We start from the raw sequence: 14106 nt of genomic DNA, 5'->3' as shown, positions 1-14106 counted from the left end.
CAATGCCAGTTGATCAGCCATATTGGTACTGATCTAGCTAAAGGAAGGGGCAAATCTCAACCAACCCACCCACAAAAAAAAAGCCCACGATTATATACTGTAGGTAAACAGATGGGCATTTTGTTCAGATGTGAAAAATGTATTTAGATTACTCTTAAACCAATTTTTCATGTATAAGACTCCAAACATAAAGCCATCCCGCCAAAAAAAAAAAAAAAAAAAAAAAAAGAATCCCCCGCAAAAAAAACCAAAGAACTACCAACAGCAAAAAAAACACCAGGATGGAATGTCCCAAGGAAACAGGTATTTCAAGATAGAAATCTGCAATTCTAAATTGCAGGACATTTGAGTGAAACCATTCATTTCCTTTCTAATCAGTATTTCTGTTTATCTGCACAGAAATCCTAGGCAACAGAAAGCTGTCTATTTACTCAGTGATTGTAATTTGCTCAGGAAGGTTTCTGTTGCTGCACTTGAACAGCAAGCAGATCCCAAATGGTTGGCAAAGTCACCTTTGTGCTGGAAGAAACCCATAAGCAGGGGAAAGGCTGATGCACTGTTTTCTTACGTAAAGGGAGAAGAGCAGAAGTGTCCTGTGACCCTAACATTGGTGTGTGTGTGTGTGTGTGTGTGTACTCCTTATAGAAAGGTGAATGAAAGAGAAAAGGCGAGATTTAGAAGAAACTTAGGGAGAAAACCAGAAAGACTCAAGAGCGTGTTCAAGTTGAATTAACAAAGAAAGGCATGCATAAACAGAAGTGGATTATTCAAACTCTTCAGAACAAGGCTGCTTGATAAATTTTGTTTTTACCATATTGGTTTAAAGATCTCAATGATAAACAAGGAAACACTCTAATTGACCTCAAGGCAATGGATACAATTATTTAAGGGGAGGGGGCAGGAGGGAGACCAGTATCCAAAACAACCTTTGTCCACCCCCTGGAACCATTAAGTACTGTTGAGATTTAGATAAGCTCAGAAAGGCCAAGATAGAAAACAGTGACAAGCCTTTCCATCCTTGGCTTTGGGAGTGAAAGTTCAATGCAAAAGATCATTTGATCCCCTTTGTAGGGCTTTGGTCTGGTTTTGAGTTGGAATAACTTTAGGTACCAGAATTGAAGTGGAAAATATTTTTTTCCCTTCATTTTTTCAGGTCAGCTGTGGCAGCATGTGCTGAAAAGAAAATTCTAAGTTCAATTTGGAGGAAATGTGCCAGGGTCCCATTTATAAATAACAGTTCTTTAAAAAGAAAATGAGAATAACTTTGCTGGAAAAAAATGTACAGAATAAAACTGGATTGCAGAGGGAGAGTTGTCTCTAAAATGAAAATGAGTATGTTCTGCGTTTTTCCAAGAGCTGTGTTAGTTCTCTTCCAGATAAGAATGGCCTGACAACTGAAGATGCTTTACTCTTTAACTTTTACCAAAGTGCTACTGCATCTGTGTAAAACAGTCAATATATATATATATATAATCCAAAAACAAGTTGTCTTAAATAAGTTCAGCTGTTTTGCTGCCTGCAGCCAAAGATCTAATTTGAATTCTTAAATTCATAAAATAAAAATCAAACACTGTTCTGAAGCCCTGCTTTCAAAATACTCTTCAGAATTGACCTGAAATTGCTTCAACTAATTTAAGAGGTACATTAAATAATAACCAGATCGCTTTTGAACACACACGTCAAAATCAGCAGTTAGTATTTACCAGCTGTACCACTGCATTCTGACCAATCCTCCCACAAAAGTAGTGCCATAAAATTTACAGTGACATCGGGTACATTTGAATTGTAGCTCTGGGAAGCGGTGCCATAACCTTTCCTGTGATGCTGGTCACCATCATGGAAGTGTACACACCCCACAGGGTAGGTTCTCAGCTTGGGCGGAAGCAATGCAGAGATGGGTGGTTATCTGCCAAGAGACAATCAAGGCACATGTGGGAAACTGACTCACTAGACCTGTTTTGCATCACCCTCTAAAAACTGAGCTCGGGACTCTTCCTCAGAGGCACCTTTCCACTCCTCACCATGGAGGATGTACACACGTTTTGTTCTATACCAGTGTGTACATGATGGGTATTTCCATGGGAGCTAAATTATGCTGAACTCTGGGTTTTTGAAGATCTACTGCTTACTCTAGAACTGAGCAGTTAAGGAATCTACAAATTCATTCACCTTGTTCCCATGTAGATAATGCTCTTCCAACACATTTTCCTATGTGCTTGCTTACAAAGCATGTCTAAATTATCAGGAAGCTAGGGGTAAGTAAACTCCTAGATAGATAATAAATGCTTTCCAAAGGGCACTGACCATAACCACTGGCATCTATCTGAACCCTCCAGAGCAAGATTTTACCTCTTTTAGAAGTGAGGGGGTCAGTTATGGGACCCTTTTTGAGGTTGGTGGAAAATTCCAATTCTGATCCTTGGAGTGACCTCAAGTTTTTAAAAAGCCTATTAAAACCATTGGTGCATTAGCTACCAAATGGTTTAACAGGAAGGAGAGTTTAATGTAAACAGTAATTCTAGATAACCAAGTGATCACATTGTGTTATTGTTGTTTGCCATTGAGTTGGAATCCACCCATAGCTAAGAGGCAGTAAATCAGACAGGAGGAGATTGCCCATCCTTCTCCCAAGGAGCATCTGCATCTGGTGGGTTTGAACCACATGCCTTTGGCATTGCAGTACAGCTTCTTATCACAAGGACATACATTACCTACAGTTTTATTCCCAGCCTTCTTCAATGTGATACTTTTAACTTTGGTGACTACCCAAACAAACAAAAAAAATGTAGTACTTGATATTTTTCTTCTTAATATAAGTACATTTAAATAATAAAAAAGTATCAACAGTAAGTAAATGTCTAAACATCAAGATAGATAAATATCTAGGAATTCCTTGTAGGAATACAGTAGTTAAAAATGACCCAAAGCTGTAGTTGTTTCTCAAAAAAACCACAAAAAACAAAACCCAAGTACACAAATGTCCAAAAGAAAAGATAAATAAAAACTTAGAGAAAAGAGAATCATACTTTTTTCAATTGTCAAAGCAAATAAAGAAGCAAGTTCAAATTTATATATATATATATAAAATAAAAACCACCCAAATGCAAATATGCATTTTTTTTTTCCAATTCATAAGGTGCGGAAAATAAAATTAAAATACAAATCAGTTGTATCAGGATGATACAGTTGTATCAGAATAATACAAATCTGGATGAGTTGCAGCCCCTCTAAACACAAATTCCACACTCTTTGGAATAAACAACTTGCTTAAAAAGTGAAAAGTCAAGGGGTATAAAATCTTTCTTTTATTCACAGCATTGCTAAATCAGAAGCATTCACAGTTTCCCCCTAGGAATCTTCCTGCTTGCCTTACAACGTGTCCGTCTGGTGGTGAGGTGGGCACCTGGACACCGTCAAGTTGGGTCTGGTTGGAAAAACTCTGAGATGGGCCAACAGAAATTGCGAATTGCGTGGACTTCAGAAGCACAGGGGGCTCCGAGGCCGGCCTGAAGGGCGGCCCGCGCAGTGCTCGCCCCGGGGCCGGAGGCCGGACCGCGCGGGGGTCCTCCGGACAGAAGACGCAGGACCTGAAGGGGCCCCTTCCAGGGCGCCGTGCGCGGGTGACCCGGCGGTGCCACGCAAGCCGCTCCTTGGCGCTCGAGGCCCGCGGGCCTCCCTGACGACTCCCGGCAGCCCGCGCGCCTCAGTATGGCCGCCACACGGCTTCCTCCAGCCGCGCGGCCGGCGCCATGTTGGTGGGCGAGTTGCTGTGACTGCCCTCGGCCTCCACCACGTCGCTCTGGTTCGGGAGGCTGGGGTTGAGCAAGGCCGAGCCCGTGGAGGCGTTGGTGCAGGGCGGCAGGATGCGCGGCGGCGAGCGCTCGCCGCCCACCATGGAGAACTGGTAGGAGCCGGCCGAGGCGCCGTAGTACAGATGGTAGGAGGGCGAGCTGGCCTGGAACGGGCCGCCCTGCGTCTGCGACGAGCCGGGGTAGGGCGGCGGCAGGTACGTGTGGTAGCGCGTGGCCGAACTCATGGCCGACATGCCGATGCCGATGCCCGACGTGACGGGCGTGGGCGAGTAGGTGAAGGCGCCGGGGTAGTGCATGCGCGGGTCCGAGATGGAGGGCAGCGCGGGGAACTGGCGCGGGTCGCCGAAGGCCGTCAGGTCAGGAGCTGCTGCGGGCAGAGGAGAGAGAGCAGACGGCCAGGTGAGTTGGAGGGGCCATGGCACTTCTGCCTTCCCTGTCGTGAGGAGACTGCGCACATCACCTCAGTGGGAAAGACGACAGCATACTGTGCTATGATAGAGGCCAGTAATGGATACTACAGTAATAGAATGCAATGGCCTGCTTGGCAAGAAGGTGCACGTGGTACCAGTGCTCTGGGGAGAAGGATGGGCGGTCTCCACCTATGCGATTAACCGCCTCTGAAAAACCCAGCACAAGGCCAGCTGTGGGTCAGTTTCAGCTCTACAGTACTCAACAAACAGCAACAATGTAAAAATACAAACCTGTTGCTTTGCAGTGGATTCTAACACATAGTGACCCTGCATCTGGTTTCCAAGGCTATAATTCTTTACAGAAACAAGTGGATTTGAACTTGTTGATCAATAGTTCAACACTAACATGTAATGTGCTAATGTACTAGACTATATTATACGTAACATTTGTTGTTGTTGTTGTGTACCATAGAGTAAGAACAAACCCATAGCTGACCCTCCAGTGGGTTTTTAGAGACAGTATTCGCATGGGAGTAGATTGACCATCTTTCTCCAACGGAGCAGATGACAGGATTTGAACCACGTGCCCTTGGTCTTGCAGCACAGATTTTTACCACTAGGCCACCAAAGCTATTGACCTTTTTTTTCATGAAGTAGAATCCAGCTTATAGCAACACTATGAGACAGGGTAACTCCACAGAGCTTTCAAGGCTATTATTCATGTAAGAAGACTGCTACGTCCTTCTCCCATGGTGTAGATGGTGAGACTGAAATGCCAACCTTTCAGTTAGCAGCCAAGCGCTTAGCCATGCATCACCAGAATATTAAAATATACTTTGTTGTGTATTGTTGAGTCAGAACTGATTCATAGCTGACCCTCTAGGAAGTTTTCAGAGGCAGTAAATATCGGGCACTCAGGATTGTCTTCTTCTGGAACAGCTGGCTGGTAGATGCCTTTGGGTTGGCAGCGCAATTATTTAATAATAAGCCACCAGATCTCCCAATGTGATATTCTAGTACATAATGTTATACGATCTATTTAGGTTCCATCATAGGAAACAGCTACTGTGTAGGTCTAGAGTAGTTCAAAAGGAGCCACGGTAACACAGTTGTTACGCGCTGGTAACTACAAGGTCAGTGGTGAAACCCACCAGTCACTCCATGGGAGGAGGATGTGGCACTTTGCTTCTATAAAAATCATTATAAGGGAGTTTTACCCCATCCTGTGGAGTTGGAATTAAATTGATGGTACTAAATAAAAGTTTTAGCTTAATTTGTTGCTGTTGTTGGCTATGTGCTGTCCAGGTAGAACTGACTCACAGGTGACCCTCCAGTGGATTTTTCAAAGGCTGTAATTACTCTGAAGAAGATTGCCCATCTTTTCTCCCATGGTGGATTCAAACTGTGTGCCTTTGGGTTGGCAGCACAACTCCTTAGTTTGGTTTGTTGTTGTTGTTGTTGTTATGTGCTGTCGAGTCGTTTGCGACTCATAGCGACCCTATGTACAACAGCCCTAAACCCTGCTCTATCCTGTGCCAATTGCACTGCCTCTGACACACCCATCCCGATTACCCCAGTCACTGAATCAATCCATCTCATAGAGGATCTTCCCCTCTTGCGCTGTCCCTCCACCCTACCAAGCATGAGGTCCCTCTCCAAGGACCTGTTTAGAGCATGTGAAATTGGCAATTTCCTGTGATTCAACCTTTGGAATATTGTGGTGTTGTGACTTACCATTCATTTCTCTCCCTGCATCTACCTTCAAATGAATCCACTTTTTAGGACTGATACAACCTTAACTTCACCTCATATTTTCTAATATGAAATGGCATCAGGACTGGAGGAAGATTCATTAACAACCTACAATATGGAGATGATACAACCTTGCTTGCTGAAAGTAAAGAAGGTTTGAAGCACTAACTGATGAAGATCAAAGGCTACAACCTTTAGTATAGATTATACCAAAGTTATATATCAAATTGTATCAAAATAAAACTAGACCAATGTGGTAAGCTTTGAAAAGATTGAAGTTACATTGATTTAATTTTACTTGGTTCTGCAATCAATGCCTGTTGAAGTTGTTGTTATGTGTTGTTGAGTCGCCTGCGACTTATAGAGACCCTGTGTACAACAGCCCTAAACCCTGCTCTATCCTTTGCCAATCTTATTATCTCTGACACACTTACCCCCAATATCCCAGTCACTGAATCAGTGCATCTCATTGAGGGTCTTCCTCTCCTATGCTGTCCTTCCACATGGCGTTCCTCTACAAGGACTGGTCCCTCCTTGCAACATGTCCAGGGTATGTCAGACGAAGCTTCAGAGTCCTTGCCTCCAAGGAGCATCCTGATTTCACCCTCTCCAACATGAACTTGTTTGTTCCCTTAACAGTCCATGGTGTATATTCAGTGTTCTTCTCTAGCACCATAACTCAAAGGCATCAATTCTCCTTCTGTCATACATAGTCATTGTCTAGCTCTCTGATGCATAGCAAGTCATTGCAATGACCATGGCCTGTATCAGGTGCACCTTAGTCTCCAGACTGTTATCATTGCTCTCTGTTACTTTGGAGAGGTCTCTGACTGCAGACTTTTCCAGTGCAATACATCTTTTAATTTCCTGGCTGCTGGTGCCAAGAGTGTTGATTATGGATCCAAGCAAACTAAAGCTGTTAACTATCTCAATCTCTTCACCATCCATCATGATGCTGCCAATTGGCTCAGTGGTAAGAATCTTTGTTTTCTTGATATTGAGCTTCAATCCATATTGAAGGCTGCAGTCCTTCACTTTCTATAGCAAGCGCTACAGGTCCTCTTCGGTTTCAGCAGGTAGGCTTGTTTCATCTGCATAACGTGGATTGTTGAGTTTTCCTCCAATCCTAATGCCACAATTCTCCTCATAGAGCCCAGCCTTCTGAATCTGTTCTACATATAGATTGAAAAGGTATGAATATAGAATACATCCCTAATATACACCCTTGCCAGTTTTGAACCATGCAGTGCTTCCTTGCTCAGTTCTGATGCTTGCCTCCTAGTGCAAGTATAGGTTTCATATGACCACAAGTAAGTGTTCTGGGATTCCCATTCTTCTCAGAGTTAGCCACAGTTTGTATGATCCACACAGTCAAACACCTTTGCATACTCAGTGAAGCACAGATAGACATTCCTCTGGTACTCCCTGCTTTCAGCCAAGATCCATCAAACAGCCAAGATCCATCAAACATTAGCTACAATATCCCTAGTACCACAACGCCTTTTAAACCCAGCCTGCACATCTGGCAGTTCTCTGTTGATGTGCTGTTCCAGTTGTTTCTGGACAATCTTTAGCAGAATCTTGCTTGCATGTGATATTAATGATACTGTTCGATAATTTCCATACTCTATCGGATCACCTTTCTTTGTAATGGAAACAAATATAGACCTCTTTCAGTCAGTTGGCCAGGTGGTTGTCCTCCAGATTTCTTGGGACAACTTCGTGAGCACATCCAGGGCAGTGTCTGTTGAAATATATCACTTGGTATACTGTCAATTCCTGGGGCCTTGTTTTTTGCCAATTCTTTCAAAGCATCTTGAACTTCTTCCTTCAACACCACATGTTCTTGCTTCTATGTTTAATTAAATTTTTCTGTATTCACCAATTCTTTTTGGTACAATGACTCTGTATACACTTTCCATCTTCTTTTAATACTTTCTGGATCATTTAATATTCTGCCCAGAGCATCAGTAAGTATTCCAACTTGAGGCTTGAATTTGTTCTTCAGTTCTTTGAGCTTAAGAAATGCTGAATGAGTTCTTCCCCTTTGATTTTCTGACTCCAGTTCTTTGGACATGTGCCAATTTCAATATCTTGTTACATTTTCAAACTGCTACTGCATAGCATTCAATACTCTTCTCCAGCTGTGATGCTGGAGAAGAGTATTGAATGTACCATGGACTGCCAAGAAAACAAACAGATTCATCCTAGAGGGGGTTAAACCAGGCTACTCCTTGGAGGCAAAGATTCTGAGGCTTCGTCTGACATACTTTGGACATGTTGCAAGGAGAGACAGGAGAGGGACATCATGCTGGGTAGAATAGAGGGACAGCGCAGGAGGGGAAGACCTTCTGTGAGGTGGATTGATTCAGTGACTGAGGTAATTGGGATGGGTGTGTCAGAGAGTGTGATTGGCGCAGGATAGAGCAGGGTTTAGGGCTGTTGTACACAGGATCACTATGAGTTGCAAACAGCTCGACGGCACATAACAACAGCAACAACTGCATAGGCACATATAATGAAATGTGCCTATGCAAGTAGCAGTCTGGAAATGAAGCAAGATATTAAAAGGGGCACATATTCTACAAAGTCACTCTTTAAAGTGTGGAAAAGCAAAGATGTTATCTTGTGGACTAAAGTGAGACTGACCCAAGCCATAGTATTTTTCATTGCCTCACAGGCATGCAGAATTGAGACAATAAATAAAGACCAAAGTAGAATGGATTTGAATTATGGTCTTGGCTAAGAATACTCAACCATGGACTGCCAGAGAATGAACATATCAGTCTTGAGAGAAGTATAGCTAGAATCATCCTTAGATGGGAGGAAGGTGCCACTTTGTTTCACATACTCTGGATATGTTCTTAGGAAAGACCAAGACCACTACCTGGAAAAAGTGTGCTTGGCAAAATTGAGGGTCACTGAAAAAGAGGAAGCCGCTCCAGGAGGTTAGAAGGGCTCGGTGTCTACAATGGTGAGGTGAAGCACAGCAATGAGAGTGAGGAAGGAGCCTGGGAAACCCAAGGGAGGATCAGCTATACATTGGTTACCGCTCGGTGGCAATGATTTTTTTATGAGAATGTGTTAACAAGAATGGATATAAGACCTTGATTTATATATTCCATGTTTTCAATATGTTGACGTTTTTACCAGGAATGACCAAGCTTTGTTAATAAAATTCACATTGGTATACTTGTGTATATGTAATATTAAAAGTGGCTTTGACACTTCTGTTGTTCGGTGTATCTTTTGCATTTTCCTTAACTACAGACTGCTCTTGGGAAGTATTATAGAGGCTGGGTGCATATAGGGGTTCCTGTATCCTGTAGGTTAAGATGTCTCAACAGTGTCATCATTGACATTTTGGATGTCACTGTTGACATCATTGTGTGTACGCTGTCTTGTACACTGTAAGATGTGGGGCAGTAGCCCTGGCTACTACCCCCTGGATGTCAGTAGCACCCCCTCCTTCAGTTGTGACAAAGAAAAATGTGTCCCCAGACATTAATGGGGTGTGGTGGTGGGGTAGAGATGAGGTAAAAATTGCCCCCAGCTGAGAACCACCATTGTAGCTATAGGAAGCTGATGTCCTGGGTTAGTTTTTATTCCTTGGACTTGCTTATTAAAGAGTCAAGTCAGGAATATAGTTATTACCTTGGCAATTCCAAAACAGTACCAGAATAAAGTGAAAGCAAGAATAAAATGCTTTAAAATTTGTTACGTTCTCAAATCAATCTACAAAAGAACTCTTCACTCAGGATGGTATGTGGCCTCTCCTTTTGTGTTCAGGCTGATTGAGAAACTCAAGAGAGCCAAAACCTTGTTCTGAAAGGAAAGCTACCAGGGTGGATTAGTCTGTTTTTGGAAGGCATCAACTGCTGATCAACTTCCTCATATTTCAAGCCTATTATCCCGGCAGTGAGTGAGTTTTTTCTCTCTCCCTGTCTGTCTTTTATTGCACTAACATATTAAAAGAAAGATTGAGGGGGGAAAAAGAAAGAAAAGCAAAAAACAACTCTGTAAATCTGGAGTGAATATGATGAGGGGATATATTCCTCATCATAGATGTAATTAAAGTTTATAGAAAAAACAGAAGTCTACAGCAAATCCCCTGAAGTAATGAGGAAAGCAGGAGTCAGATTTTCAAACAAACACTCCTGTTAATTTTTTTTCAAAGTGTGGGCAGGGAAAACATTGTAAATGGACAGTGGTTCGAGGACTGCCCTTTCTTGGCCACTCTGGACCTAGTTCTGAAGTCTGGCCATGTCTCATTCCACAGGGTTCGTCCCTGCCTACTCACTGGGGCCAGCTGTGAGCAAGCCCTGTGTCACTTGTTTGTGCTTACGTGGAGAGGGTTAACAGGAAGCTTTACTCCATTTTTCCAGTTAGATTTATGTTGTCTGGGGAGAAGCTGAGGTAGGAGGGAAAGCACTGGGCAGACATAGCCAATCTGTTTTCATCTGAGGCACTGCTCTGGACACAAATAAATGACTCTGCCCATTATTCCTCTTGCTTCATTTGCCCTGAGACAAAAAGGTGAAGCCACTGGAAAAATGAATGAAAGGTCACCCTGTTTCATGGGGATGTCTGGACACGCTCTGCCTGTCTGTTCCAGCTACTGCATGGTATGTGTTCATGGCACCAAGTTACTGGAATCCAGAGTGAGTCCATGGTTTGTCATGAACCTAAGTGCTGGAATGGTATTACTGTCTCAGCTTCCAGGGGAGAATTGTTCTTTCATTTGTGGGAGAATATCTGAAGGACTTGAAATATTGCTTAGAATTTTTCTTCTATCTGTGCTGTGGCAAATTGATACAGCAGGAGACTACACATTTATTTGTCAAATGGACACAAAAGGACATTGGTGTTATCTGGGGAGAAAAGAACTTAGGCAAACATTTTCATAACAAAACAATTTGGGTTTTTTAGGTATATTCAGGTATAAGTGAACTATTCAAATATATTTTTCATTTTGTGTTTGTCTGAAATCCTTTCCTGAGACCACAGCATCTCTTCAATCATTGTTGCTCTATCCTACCCAGCCCTGTGCCTGTAACCACAATTATGAATTGAATTGTTTCCCACAAAATACCTGTTTGAATCCTAATCTGTACCTGTATATACAGCCCTGTTTGTGAACAGAGTTTTCTTTGTTATGTTAATGAGCCCATATCAGTATAGGGTGTGTCATCAACTTAATCACTTTTAAGAAATGCAAAGAATAGATTAAGCAAAGAGGAAGCAGGGACAAGTGAGGGAAGATAAAAGTTACAGTAAAATTACCAAGGAACCCAGAACAGACACAGACAAAAATCTTCCCTCAGAACCAACAGAATTCCTTCCCTTGATTTGGGACCCTGAATTCCATTCCAAACTCCTAGCCTCCTAAATGTAGGACCCCAGGTATCCTAGTGGGTTACATGATGGATTGATAAAGGGTTGGTGGTTGGGATCCACCAGTTGCTCCAAGAAAGAGGGTTTCCGTAAGTTGTAACTAACTCAGTGGCAGTGTATAGCTTCTAAACAGTGAAACAGTAAATTTGGTGTTTCTAAACAATAAGACAATAAATTTAAAAAAAAAAGCCATCAGCTTGCAGTATTTCTGTTATAGGAGAACTAAGAAACTAACATGTCTGTACAAAGAAGCAGCTATCTGAACAGAATAAGGAAATACTGCATGGCTTAAAATCAGCAAAGGTGGTATTCTCTGCATGCCTATTGAATCTGTATGCTAAGCAAATCATTCCAGAAGCTGGACTATATGAAAGGGACATTGGCAACAGGATTGGAGAGGACTCATCAACAGCCTGCGTTATGGAGGTGACAAAAGCTTGCTTCTAGAAAATGAAACAGTCATGAAGTACTTATTCAAGAAGATCAAACACAGCCTTCAATGTGGATTACTTTTTAAATAAACATCTTTACCACTAGGCCAATAGGCAACAGCATGATAGAGAAAAACATGGAAGTTATTAACAATTTCATTTTACTTGGATCCACGATCAACACCAACGGTAGCACCAATCAAGCTATCAAAAGACATGTTGCACAGAGAAAATCTGCTGTCAAGAACCTCTGCAAGGTGCTAAAGAGCAAGGATGGAAGTTTGAAGACCAAGATGAGCCTGATCCACATGATGGTATTTTCACTTCATATGCATCTAAAAGTCGGACAATGAATAAAAGAGACTGAAGAAGTGTAGATGTCTTTGAATTGTGGTGTTGGAGAAGAGTATTGAATATCCTGTTAACTGCTTTGGAGAAAGAGCAACCGGGGTGCTCCTTAGAGGCAAGGATGGTGGTGAGAGTTCAGCTTACAGACTTTGAGCATGTTTCAGGAGGGGCCAGTCCTTGGAAAAAGACATCCTGCCGAAATGCAGAGGGTCAGAGAAATAGAGGAAGACCCTCCACAAAATGGATTGATGCAATGACTAGGGCTTGAACATGCCTAAGATCTTAAAGATGGCTTGGGAACCGGGCAAGATTCAGATCTGATGTTCACAGTCCCTGTGAGTCACGGTCCACTTGATGGCACCTAACAACAAGAAACTAAGATGATAGGTGAGGTGAGGGACCCCTGATAGCCACACAGAGCTTTTTCAAAGTAGGAAAGGAGATTAGCAGGTTCAAGTATTTGGGTTGGAAATGTTTCCCCACTGATGGGGCTAAATATTTGCCTTGACAGCTCAAGTCTTCTTCTGCAGCTTGACATGCATGAAAGCAGCCCCACTTGGAGGCCCCTCCCACTGCCCAGAGGATTAAACAGCCTGAGCAGATAATGGCAGCCTTAAAAGGCTCTTTTGCATGACTCAGATTAATGCTTGCTGTCCGTTGCCCAGGTTGGCAGCTAAACATTACTCTTTTTTTTTTTTTTTTTTAAAGAAAGAAAAGCAAACCTCCAGATGACAAGTCTTTTTCAGACAAGGTGTGGAGTCTGTCTGAAAAGGATCAGGAAACAGACATAGTCCTAGTCCTCCATGGAGAGGGAAGCCCAGGTGGGGTTGGGGGTGGGGGGGGAGGGCAGACACAAAGCTCTGGGAAGGATTAAAAGGTAAAGCAGACACAAGAGTAGTAATGTTGGATTCTTAAAGCTGTTCACCAGTCAGCCACTCTTTTTTAATGTACCCTCGTCCCCTGCTCTCCCATCAGGTTGACGATGACCCTTTCAGGCTTGTGCTCCAGGCTAATTTCTCAGAGAAATCAATGCCAGCACATGGGTTACAATTCATAGCAAGCCTCAATCAAGTTCCCAAGATTATGAATCTTCATTTGTAATTAAGGGTGGAGACTGCACATCTTTCCCCTGTGAACAGCTAGTGGATGTGAACTGGAGATGTGTGGCCTTTTGGTTAGCAGTGTGGTACACTGTGGGCTACTACCACAGTCCTATCCTCTCCAGGGCAGTCAAGGTTAAAAGCTCATTTTCATTCTTAGATACTGAAATACAAAGTGGCTTTGGTTTGGTTTCTTTCCCTTCTCCCCCAATCCATTTTATATTCCCATGCTATGAAACATCCTTAAAACCAAAATGGAAATCCATTGACCAGTGATGACCCCAAGCGTATCAGGAGTACTGCATGCCACACAAGTATGTTGTCTTTGGGCAGTTTCCAAATAACAGCCTTTGATGTTGTTTTGTGCTTGTGACTCGTAGCAACCCTATGTACGAGAGCCCTAAACACTGCTCTATCCTGTGCTAACCTCACTGTCTCCGGCACACTCATTCCCACCATTCCACTCACAGAATCAATCCATCTCATCGAGGGTCTTCCTCCCCTGCACCATCCCTCCCTCCACTCTCCCAAGCATGGTGTCCCTCTCTAAGGACCAGTCCCTTCCTTGCAACATTCCCAAAGTGTGTCAGATGAAGCTTCCGAATCTTTGACTCCAAGGAGCATTCTGGCTTCACCCTCTCCACAATGAACCTGGTTGTTCTCCTAGCAGTAAGTGGTATATTCAACACTCTTCCCCAGCACTACAACTCAAAGGCATCAGTTCTCTTTCTATCATCCTTATTCACTGTCCAACTCTCTGACGCATAGCACGTAAGTGCAAAGACTATAGCCTGCATCAGGCTCACCTTAGTCTCCAGCCTGACATCGTTGCTCTTCAGTACTCTTGAGAGGTCCCTCA

General features: G+C 43.0%; 1 protein-coding gene across 3 annotated transcripts in view; it reads right to left on the bottom strand.

Moving 5' to 3' along the window:
* Positions 1 to 3703: 3703 nt before the first annotated feature.
* RUNX1 (runt-related transcription factor 1) overlaps positions 3704 to 14106 on the bottom strand; it is a 370084-nt gene continuing 359681 nt past the window's right edge. For all 3 annotated transcript variants that reach the window (XM_006886733.1, XM_006886732.1, XM_006886734.1), the window contains one exon: positions 3704 to 4179. In XM_006886733.1, the coding sequence (XP_006886795.1) occupies positions 3704 to 4179 (476 nt within the window). The remainder of the gene's footprint in view (positions 4180 to 14106) is intronic.

The sequence above is a fragment of the Elephantulus edwardii genome, unplaced genomic scaffold, assembly GCF_000299155.1.
Source record: "Elephantulus edwardii isolate Elephantulus edwardi_28Jun2011 unplaced genomic scaffold, EleEdw1.0 scaffold00051, whole genome shotgun sequence".
Classification (NCBI taxonomy): Eukaryota; Metazoa; Chordata; class Mammalia; order Macroscelidea; family Macroscelididae; genus Elephantulus; species Elephantulus edwardii.
This window is presented reverse-complemented; position numbering and strand designations above follow the sequence as displayed.